This window comes from Ziziphus jujuba, chromosome 12, assembly GCF_031755915.1.
Source record: "Ziziphus jujuba cultivar Dongzao chromosome 12, ASM3175591v1".
Lineage (NCBI taxonomy): Eukaryota > Viridiplantae > Streptophyta > Magnoliopsida > Rosales > Rhamnaceae > Ziziphus > Ziziphus jujuba.
In genome coordinates, this window is record NC_083390.1 from 9,505,336 (window position 1) to 9,517,333 (window position 11,998).

At 35.1% G+C, this 11,998-nt stretch overlaps 1 protein-coding gene across 1 annotated transcript; it reads right to left on the reverse strand.

The window, feature by feature from the left end:
• Positions 1-4,429: 4,429 nt before the first annotated feature.
• On the reverse strand, positions 4,430-9,082 carry LOC107428798 (MDIS1-interacting receptor like kinase 2-like). Its single transcript, XM_016039387.4, has 2 exons — positions 6,476-9,082; positions 4,430-4,936 (listed from the first exon to the last, which is right to left on the reverse strand). The coding sequence occupies exons 1-2, from the start codon at positions 9,036-9,038 to the stop codon at positions 4,629-4,631; spliced, it is 2,871 nt and encodes a 956-aa protein (XP_015894873.2). The 5' UTR covers positions 9,039-9,082; the 3' UTR covers positions 4,430-4,628.
• Positions 9,083-11,998: the final 2,916 nt, after the last annotated feature.

Below are 11,998 nucleotides of genomic sequence, written 5' to 3' on the forward strand. Positions count from 1 at the left end.
GACTAAACCATCTTTTTATACAAGAATACTAGTTGTGATCAATGCAGCAATGAAAGTGCCGCTTAAACTCACAGAAAACACATATTTTCCTTGGAAGGCTCCATTTGATGCTGTTCTTATTGGCTATGATCTTTATGGCTTTATTGATGGTATGAACCCTTGTCCTCAAACAACACATCCTGATAACTCACAAAATCTTGAATATCAGTACTGGGTACGGCAAGACAAGCTTATACTTTGAGCAATTTTGGCCTTTCTCTCCAGTGATGTTTCTCACCTGGTTGCAAGCTGCAAGACCTCAAGGGGCGCATGGTCAACATTGGCTGTCTCATTTGCCAGGCCCTCACATTCTCGTATGCTTAGGCTTCATGAATGTTTGATCCGTCCATAAGGGACACGATCTGTCACTGAATATCTACGGGATATGAAAGGAGCAGCTAATGAATATGCATTTCTTGGGAATCCAATTGATTATGATGAAGTAATTTTATATATTATCAATGGTCTGTCCTCTGATCTGAAGGATATTTCTACAGTATTTCGCACATGAGACACCTCGATCACTTTTGCCGAATTGCATGAACAACTAGTAGAGCATGCCACATATCTGCGTCAATCTAAGTCTTTAACTGATGACACCTCTATCATAGCACACATGAAACAATTTCACAGCGAAACAACAAAGAAATTTTATTCTCTCCAGCATAAAACAAACCACACAATTGTATAGCTCCACTATCAATCCAAGAAAAACCTTCTTTGGCTCTCCTATGTATTCGAAACAACGCTTCTTTGCTCAGCCCACGCACTTCAGAATACCTGGTAATTATGGGGGAAAATGTCAACTATGTGACCAACAGGGACATTCGGCCAAATATTGTCCTTCCTTCCGTCACCAGTTACCGAACACCTCTCAGTAACAGTGGAATAATTCTAGGCTGCCCCTTCCATAACCGTTCTGTTCAGGAGCTTCCTCAAATGATGGTCTTCTGCCCATGCCACGTTCTTCACCAAACTGGTTACTTGATTTGGTTGCCTCCCATCACGTTGCAAATGATTTGCAAAACATAGCCATTCACTCTCAATATGATGGCACTGATGAAATAGTTGTTGGGAACGGTAATAAGCTTCCAATTACACATATAGGCACATCTCTTCTACTTACTCAAAATAAAAACCTCTTGCTGTCTAAATTTTTTTATGTTCTACCATGAATAGGAACTTACTTTCAGTTTCAAAATTATGCAAAACTAATAATGTTTCTGTGGAATTCTTACCAAATTGCTTTCTTGTGAAGGATTTGCAAACGGGAGTAGTACTCCTTAAAGGACCTCATAAAGGTGGAACCTATTAGTGGTTATCTTCCTCCTACCATTTGTCTCCAACTCCAACCACACTTCTCAGCTAGTACGCTTCTCTACAAGAGTGGCATCATCGTCTAGGACATCCATCTCATAGGATTCTTCATCATCTAGTGTCTACACAAACACTGCTTTCTTCTTCTATTAATAAATTTCATTGCACTTCTTGTTTATGTAATAAATCCCATAAAATTCCCTTCGGAATTTCTTCTATGTCAACTCCAATTTATGTATATAGATGTTTGGGGACCGACCTCTGTCTGTTCTTATGATGGATTTAAATATTATGTATTATTCATTGATTATTTTACCCGATATTCTTAGTTATTTCCAATCAAGTCCAAATTTGATGTCTCCTATGTCTTCATAAAATTTAAAAATATTGTTGAAATTTTTTTTTAAACCCCCATTACATCAATATATTCAGATAATGGTGGTGAGTTCCTCAAATTAAAACCATGTTTTACTGGACATGGCACCATGCATTTTCTCACCATTCCATATACGCCAGAATAAGTTTTGTTGAACATTGACATATACATATTAGGGAAACTGATCTGTCTCTTCTCACTCAAGCCAGTCTACCAAGTAAATTCTGGACCTATGTTTTCACCACTATAGTCTCTTCTCACTTAAGCCAGCCTACCAAGTAAATTCTGGAGCTATGCTTTCACCACTGTAGTTCTATCTCATTAATAGACCACCCACACCTACTTTTAACAATATTTCTCCTTTTCAAAAAATATTTCAAAAACCACCCAACTACACTCGTCTTAAAGCTTTTGGGTGTCTCTGTTTTCCATGGCTAAAACCATATATGCATCATAAATTAGAGTCTTCCTCTAGACCATGCATTTTTCTTGGCTACTTACCCACGCAAAGTGGGTAGCGTTGCTTTGACCCTGTTAAGGATAAAATATTTATCTCTAGACATGTCAGGTTCATAGAGTCCATTTTTCCTTATTCTTCCTTATCTATCAAACCCGTCAGCCTCATCAATTCCACAAATACTGCAGCACCTATCCTGCCTACTTCTTCTCACAATTTAATTCCTCTTCTACTTAACTCCTTTTCTACCTCAAATACTATTAATCCAAATCACTTACACCCACCTACCACTCCTTCACTTTCCTCCCCTCATATGTCTCTCTCACCCTCAAATTTTCAACATCTCCATCCTATTCATCCACATCATTCACACCTACCTACCACTCCCACACTCTCCTCCCCTCATATGTCTCTCTCACCCTCCAATTTTCAACATGCCACAGTGGGCCCCACCTCCCATGCCTCCTTATAAGGTTCTACTATTCCTGGATGCAACAACTCTTCACATGCAGCACCTCCACATAACGTTGTTCCATCCCATGACCATCCTTCCCATGCACCTCCTACATCTCCACCAGTTCGGTCACCATCACCAGTTGTACAACAGTTGACTCGGCAACATCCCATGAGAACCACATCATTAAACTTAATTTTCAAGCCCAAGAAGCTCCATGATCTTTTTGTTGTCACTCAAAATTCTGATGGATATGCTTCTGAGCCTCGGGTAGCAATTCAAGCTCTTCAAACTCCTGAATGGCATGCCGCTATACTTTTGGAATTTAATGCCCTCTTACGCAATGGCACATGGGACCTTGTTCCACCTTCTGCGGCCAAGAATGTTGTTGGTGCAGATGGGTTTTTCACATCACCGAAGGGTTTTCATCAATGACCTGGCATTGATTATTTCAACACTTTCAGTCCAGTCATCAAGCCAACAATTGTTCGTCTTGTTCTTAGTATTGCCCTGTCTTAAAATTGGCCTCTCAAGCAATTGGATATTAATAATGCCTTTCTAAATGATCTTTTACATAAAGAAGTCTACGTGTCTCAACCTCCTAGATTTATTGATGCTTCTAAATCATCTCATGTCTGTCGCCTCAAGAAAGCTATATACGACTTAAAACAAGCACCCAGAGCTTGGTACAATGAACTTAAGGCTTTTCTTATTTCCTTTGGCTTCACCTGGTTAAATTCTGATGCTTCTCTATTCATTTATAACAAGGATACTCATCTTCTTTATCTTTTGGTTTACGTTGATGACATCATTCTTACTAGCACCAACTAGGTACAAAGAAACAGGGCTAGATTGGTTGCAAGATAATACGCTCAATAGCCTGGAATTGATAACTATGAGACATTTGCTCCAATAGTTGAGTTGGACACCATTAGAGCTCTAATTGCACTTGCAGCCCAAAAGCTGTTTGGTTGTTATACCAACTTGATGTAAAATCAACTTTCTTGAATGGATAGCTAAAAGAAAGGTGTTTGTGGAATAATCTCAAGGATTTGTCATTAAAGGAAAAGAAGAACACGTATACAAGTTGAAAAAGGCTTTGTATGGACTCCAATAAGATCCAAAAGCTTTGTATAGCCAAAATGATCGCTACTTGATTGAAAAAGGATTTCCAAAAAAAAAAAAAAAAAATCCAGAAGCATCGAGGTGATTCCAATATTCTTATTGTTGCTCTATATGTTGATGAAAATATATAAAAACTGAGTTGGGGACTATTTTATCCCTTTCTTGTTATTGAGATATATTAAGATGATGGGTGAGTTTCAATTTTCGAACATAATGTATGGTTGCAAACTGGTGGCTACTCCTTTAGTATTGAAAATCTGAAAATGACTAGAATGGGGGGGGGGGGGGGTTTGAATTGGTATTTTTTTTAATTTTGTTTTGCAATTGTATATCAATAGAAACCTATAAGAGCCTATGCTAATCTGATTAAATTAATTTTACATTCCTTGCTAATCTGCAAAGAAATTCAGGGATGTCGTCCCTTTGTTTTTTTTTTTTTTTGGGTCAAGATTACATTAATTTTTAAATTAAAAAAGAGAGGGTAACACACGGCGATGTGGGTACTGTAAAGATATACCAATGACCAACTTTACTAGTTTAATGGTTATTCACGGATGGATGATCGGAATATAGTTCACCCAAAAATTATTATGTTTATAAAATGTAAATTATTTCGAGTGCAAAAAATTAATTATCTATGAACTTCTAGGAGTACCGGGTATGGATTGTGTATATAATATATTATTTATTTTAACTATAGGTGTTTGAACATAATTGTATACAGTCCAACTGAAAATTAAGGAAGCCATATTTAAGCTTATTGAACGTATACCACGGCCAAAACTAGTTGACACGCCATGCATGTATGCAGGCTGGTATATGTCATTATTCTTCATGTATGCAAGAGAATTAAAATTTTTCTAGTCATCAAATGCCTGAAATTCAAGTACCTTAGACACACTTCGCATGGTAGGACGAGCGTGTGGATTAGCAGATAAACACGAAATAGCAAGATTCATAACCAATCCTAACTTATTTGCAACGTTTTTAGTTTTAGGAGGTGCGAGACGATGATCCAGTATATCAGTATGTTGGATGCTCTCAACAGCATATGCTTGCATCTTGGAAATGAGTTCCCCAGGGTGTTTTCCCATCAGAACTTCCAGAGCAAAAACGCCAAAGCTATATACATCACATTTTTCTGTCACCACCATGGTATAAGCAAGCTCTGCAACAAATAAATAAAAAAATTATTGAAATAAATGTTGGGGTTCGTAATGATGGACCTGCTTTATATACGGAATGCCAGTGAGTGCGTGAATAATACTTGCATAGAAAGTTATCAACTATATTTCTATAGATATGTTAAATAAATTAATATGATATTACATGAAAAAATAAACCATTATAACATTAATATTTTGTTTCTTTAAAATTTAAAAAAAAAAAATTATAAATAGAACAAAGAAGAGCGAATATTACATACGAGGAGGCACATTATAAAAAATTAAAAATCTGCGCAAAGAAATTTACTAGTACTAATGTTTGGTGCCTATTATAATTTGAAGTTTGAACTACGCCATTAGATCAAAACTGTATTTATCTAAGACTGGAATCGTCTGTCCGTCCCCAGCTGATCTGTTCCACCAATGAATTAGAGCCACCTTATTTAAAAAATTCTACCTCTTTTCCGTTAGTTTATTCTGTTTCCCTGCCGTGTGTTTTTTGGGTTTATAGTTTATTCCATCTTTTTCTACTTGGTTTATGTTTAGGAGGCTCACGTATGTATGTGCTTTAGGCTGCGTTTCTTCTCGTGGGTTGACTAGGAAGCGGTCGATAAAGACACGAGAACAAACTAAAATAAAGTTTTGAAATGAAGCCGCACTGACTTATGTGGGGATAGAGTCGAAGAAAATAATGGGGGACGAAAGTTCCCATTCATAATTTGGTAAAAACCATTACTTTGAGGGGAAAAAAAAAAATAAATAAATAAATCTTTTCAAAATCAAAAGAAAAATAAAATCTTAATATTATAATTTCTTTCTTATTAAGATACAATTATTTTCTCTTTCCGTATCACGTTCACAAAAAATAAATAAAAATTTCTTTTAGATAACCTAGATCCTCTGTTTGTTTGTTTTTTTTAAATATTTGTCCATCCTTATTTTTTTAATACTTCAAATATATTTGAACATATTTTTAAGCTTAATTTATATATTTTTTTTTTGGTAACTTTTTTTGGTTGATAAAACTATTTGACAGAGTTGTAATTAATGGTTGAGATTCAAGATTAAACATAAACAAGTACAGGAAAAAAAACAGAATTTTCTTTATTTTTTTAAATTTTTTCTTTTTGTTGGAGGATGTGTGTAACATGTCTGTTTTGTGAAATTGAATATTTTGTGTCTTGAAAATTCAAGGAGATAAAATTCAGCTTCTGGTCCCCAATTACAAATCCCAGCCCCCAATATCACAGACAAAAAAACAAAAATGAAAAAAAACGTTTATATCATTATAAAATTAAGTTATAATGTAATAATTTCAAACTTTTAAAACATCTTTAGGCCAGCTTAATGCTTCTGCCGGACAGAAAAACAATATTAATCAAGCTTTCATGTGTGCGAGGCTATACATATAATGTGAGAATTTTTTAGTATCTATTTTGTATTTAATTGAATGTTTTGGATGAAATTTTATTAGTTGGCACATATGTGTTTTTCTACCAAAGTGTAATGACAGAAGCAATATATGCATATTCGAAGCCTACCTGGGGCGAGGTAACCATAGGTGCCTGCAACTCCAGTCCAGTTTGAGGAATCAGGATTGAGAAATCTTGCTGTGCCAAAATCTGAGACATGAGCTTCAAGTTGATGGTCCAATAAAACATTTTTGCTGGATATGTCTCTATGAATCATAGGGGGCACAATATCATGATGCATATAACATAAAGCATGTGCTACTCCTTTCACTACTCCTATCCTCTTCCCCCAATCTAGCTCTTTTGCACCCTCTTCGCTTTTCAGCATATCTGCTAAACTTCCCCTTTCCATGAACTCATACACCAAAAATGCGTGAATTCCTCTACAACAGAACCCAAAAAGTTTCACAATGTTTCGATGCTTGATTTCTGTCAAAGTCGACACTTCGTTCCCGAAGTGTCTTATATTCTTCATCTCTGACTCATCTCTGGCCTCAAAAATCAGTTTCTTTACTGCTAATACATCATAACCAGGGATATCCACTCTGTATACCTTCGCAAACCCTCCCACACCAATGCAATACGCATCGTCGAAATTCTTTGTCGCCTTCAATATGTCTTCGTACAAAATTTTGCCATTAAAATACCAAAGTGAAAATGGATTTTCTGATGTCTTTGGGATGCTTTCATTTGGAACCAAATTTGTTGATAACTTTTTCTTACAAATAAACACCAAAATCCGAATAAATGTAAAAGAAACTAACACTAAACCTGCTAAAGAAGAAATAACAACAATTAGAATTTTGCGTTTCTTTTTGTTCCCACCTTTTTGCTCTGTTACGTTGCAAGGGCGCAAACCTTTGATTTTTCCACATAAATCTTTATTGTTGCTGAATGACTCCGGCGGAAACGATTCAGAGATTCGAATATCAGGAATAGGACCCTCCAAAAAGTTGTATGACAAGTTGATTTCCGTCAAACTCACCATATGTTTGAATGAATCAGGGATTGAACCAGTGAGATTATTGTGGGAGAAATTCAATCTTTCTAGACTTCTAAGCTTCCCAAGCTGGGCTGGAATTTCTCCACTAAGCCGATTGTAACTCAAATCTAGTAAATCATGTAATGACCCTGCTAGATTACCAATCTGGTATGGGATTCTACCACTTAGACGATTCTTGCTCAAAGACAAACTTCGAAGCTTGGAACAGTCCCCTGTTTGCGATGGAATTGGCCCACTTAGCTTGTTCATTGAGAGGTCCAAGGACTCCAAATTAGATAATGTTCCAATCCCTGCAGGTACTCTCCCTGATAGTTGGTTATCTTTCAGGTTTAGGACGGACAACTTTGATAAATTTCGAATATCTGCCGGTATCTCACCAGAAAGTTGGTTGGAAGAAAGATCAAGCTTCACAAGTTGGTTCAACCTGGCAATCTCATTTGGGACATTTCCACTCATCATATTGCTTGCAATGTTCAGTAGTGTTAAGTTCCGGCATTCACCCCAGTTTGGTGAGAGCTCGCCTCGCAATCTGTTGAAACTCAAATCGATATAAGTAAGGTTGGGATACACACCAAAGTCTTGGTCTATATACCCTGTTATCTTGTTATATTCGAGCCTAACTCGATATAAGGTACTGCAGTTTCTAAGGCTTATCGGGATTGGTCCGATGAAATTGTTGGAGTATGCGGTGAAGTTGATAAGCTTTCCACCTCTACAAACTTGTGGAGGTAAATGGCCTGTGAAGTTGTTCTCACCCAGGTGCAGAACAGTAAAAGATGAAAAGTTGCCCAGTTCTTTAGGTACAACGCCTGATAACTTGTTAGTAAATAGGCGCAAATCAGTTAAATTTCTCAGATTTACTAACGTTTCTGGGACTTTCCCTGACAGTTGATTCTCAGAAAGACGAAGAGCCTGCAAGTGACTCAAATTACCCAAAGAAGGAGGTATAGGACCATTGAAATGACTTCTGTCTAGAACCAGACTAACCAGGAATTTCAAGTTTCCTATTTCTTTAGGAATTTTGCCTCCAAGCAGAGTATCTTGGAATAGTAGATATCTGAGACTTAGAAGGCCTGTTTTGGGTTCAGTTGACGACTCACTGGGGAATAAACGGCCGTCTAGGATTCCCGTTATATCGTTACGGGAAAGGTCAAGCTCAGAAACTTGAGTGAGATTTGCAAGAGACAGAGGTAGAGTGCCATTGAGAGAATTTGTAGAAAGGTCAAGCAATTGGAGTTTGGAAACCATGCCGATGTTGTGTGGTATGGTTCCTTCAAAATTGTTGCTATGAAGATCAAACCGAAGAAGGTTTGGAAAGGATGAGAAATCAAAGTTTTGGAGGGTGCCATTTATGCCTCTCCCTGACAGGTCTATTTGGGTTACACTTCTTGCTTGGTTACAGGTAATTCCATACCATTTGCATGGACTTGGAGGAGTAGAGGAAGAACTATTGGTATGTGTTGGAAATACCCAAGAGTCGAAGAGTGATTGATTTGGTAGGCTATCTTTCCACTTGATTAGAGCTTCAACTTCGCTGTTTGATGCTGAATCATCAGCTTTACAGAAAGATAACAAAGCCACCCAAGCAAGTATGATTGCCATTGAGACATATTTTTGTAAGCAGGACATAATTCGAAAATATGGGGAGTACGTTTTGTTTGTTATTTGATGCTTAGCAATTAACATTAATTTGACGGGCTTTCCATGTACCTAACTAGTGGAACATTGTTTCATTTGGACTGTTTTTCCCTGCAAAAATTTTTCAACCGTTTGAAAATATAATTTCAGATTCATTTTTTCAACTCTTTCGGCTGTCATTAATTAACTTTTGTCTGTTTATGTGACTATTAATGTCATAAAGCAAAAACTAGACCATTGTAAAGGGAAGAAAATTTAAGAGATACAAGTCTTCGATTCCAAGTTGGTGCCATGGGCGGAAACTTCCGATTATATATGTGTTCCTAATGGATTTTGCAGAAGAATTTAGACATGCACAGGTCAAAAATAACTAAAAACTCTTAAATATTATATACTGGCCTTCTAAATTTAATGATTTGGCTTCTAAATGATCACCTATTTATTATAAAGATAATGTAAAATATAAATAGTTGATATTCTATAATGGAATAGATGATGGATATTTTTATATTGTATATTTAATTTTAATATATATTTATATATCAATTTTTTGTATCCCATTTGATATATATTTATTTAGGTTTCAATTAACATTATAATTTAATCGAAATAGAATCTTAATTTTTTTTTTTAATTTTTAGATTTTCTATTACATTAAATGTTTATCTTAATTAATTTTGTGATGTGTTTTTTAATTTTTACTTTGTTTATCCATAAAAAATTTATTAAATGAATAATTTACAATTAGTTCAAATCTGACATGTGAAAGGCCCTTCCGGAAGAACTAAGTAGTAAAACCATTATTTATTTATTTATTATTTTTTTTTTTTTGGGACAATGATTTCTAATCCCAATGCTGAACCTCCAGCATAAAAAATTACAAAAATGTGTACAATGTAAACTTTATTTTTTATTATAATATTTTTCTTTCGTCAGCACAAATTAAAATGTCTCACATCCACCCATTAGCAATGGAGTCTATAGAAGTTTATAGAAGCTATCTAGGCTAAAATAATAATAATAATAATAATAATAATGATAAATTATATTAAATTAAATTAGCATAATAAATCGCCCTTCTTTTTAAAATTTCTGGATCTGCATCATGAAATCTTTAATGGGCGAATGACATGAAAAGTTGGTCGTTCTATGAATGTCTTTCACTTTCGTTTATTGATCCATGCTGCAGCCTGCAGTCTCCACCTACAAATCAATGATTTTGATACCTCTATTACTTTTTTGGTAAATGATATCTATGGAACTTCACTTTTAAGTTAAGTGGTGTATTTATCTACTTTTTTTAAAAAAAAAAAAAATCTTTGGAACAACTTTGATTCTTAAGTGGGTAATTATATAAATACATGATCCTACTACATTGGACATCCACGTTATGGTGGACATGAGCACCAAATATATAAAATCCATAAGGTGTATTACCTGAAATTATTTAGATTAATGTGGGTTGCACGTTCAACTAGCAAAATTATAAATATATTTAATTATAGAGTTGTTTTTACGTTGGAATATCCAAGTGTGATAATTTTTATGCAATTATAAATATAAAAGGTATTTTATCACAGTTAGAGCTGTAAAATGCATCGTATTATCTTTGGGTAATAAAAAAGATCATGAGATCTATGGGTAACAAAACATATCACGAGAAAAAGTTTATCTAGCATTTCTAAATAAGAGATTGACTAATTATATATATCCGACTCAAATTAGGTCCTTAAGTTTAAGATTTCGTTCGGATCAACGTCTCACAACATATTACATAATAAATTTTCTTCAACAACATATTGTAGAATATTTGTCCGGATGAAATTTTGAATTTAAAAACCTAACTTAAACCTGGTCCTATATATATATATACGTATTATATAATTATGACTTATTCAAAACATATTTCCAAAGTTGAAACTTGTTAACTGTCAAATATTAAAAATGTTATATTAATAAATGATTTAAAACTACAAATCTAGTAAAGCAATGATGGGACTCTATTCACATAATGGGCATAACTGCATAACTGCTTTGTTGATGTTATTGTTAGGATTGTTGACTAAGTCATTATTATGGTTTGTTGTGATTTCACTTTGTATAGTCATGTTAGTCGTAGTTGAGGGAGTGTAGGAATTGTTGTTAAGTTTGTTAATACTTATGTTTTAAGTATGGTAATGTATCATGGTGTCAATGGGGGAATGAATGCATTATCTTACCTCCTATCTTCTCTTTCTCTATCCCTCTTTCCCTCCAGTACTTCTTGAATTACTTGGGACCTATCATTGGTATCAAAGCCAGGTTCTTAACAACACCATGGAGACAAGAGTTAAAGCACATGCAAATTTCAAGCAAAAGTAGACGAAGCTTTGCACTAGCATGATAATCGAATAAGTCAGATTAACTCAAACCTTGGGTAGATTGATATCACTTTGCAAACTATATTATCCGATCTTCAAACTTTACATGTCCAAACTATCAATAATTCTAAAGAAAGGGAATATCCTCAAACCAGTCAATAAGAGTATTCGGCCAACAACATGGGTACATATCCTGGAGTCACATCCTCTTCCAACTTGACGGAATCAAGTTCTTCGAGAACCAAACTTAGTTCTCATATATTTGACGGAAGTGATCCACATGGATGAACATACAAAGGTGAGATGGATATACAAAGTGAGCAATATTTTGAACTTAAGCAGGTTTAACCCTTATAGCAAGTGCAAATAGCTTCATACCACTTGGATGGAGTAGCATTTTAGTGGTATCTGTGGCTTAGTAAATTCAAGGGTCCTCTCACATGAGAGGAGCTGACAAAGGCAGTTTTGTAAAGGTTTGGACCCACAAATTACAACAATCCTTCAGAAGCTCTTACAGTCTAAAATAAGTTACTATTTTGGATTGACATTAGTTCGAATTTGAAAGGTTGTCTCAGCAGATTGATGAGTTGC

What these genes read in the sequence shown, in the direction of transcription:
- LOC107428798 (XM_016039387.4), bottom strand. Translation starts at nt 9,038, where the DNA reads ATGTCCTGCTTACAAAAATATGTCTCAATGGCAATCATACTTGCTTGG. An exon ending in CTATGGTTACCTCGCCCCAG is followed by an intron (nt 4,937 to 6,475) that starts GTAGGCTTCGAA and finishes TATTTGTTGCAG; the next exon opens with AGCTTGCTTATACCATGGTG.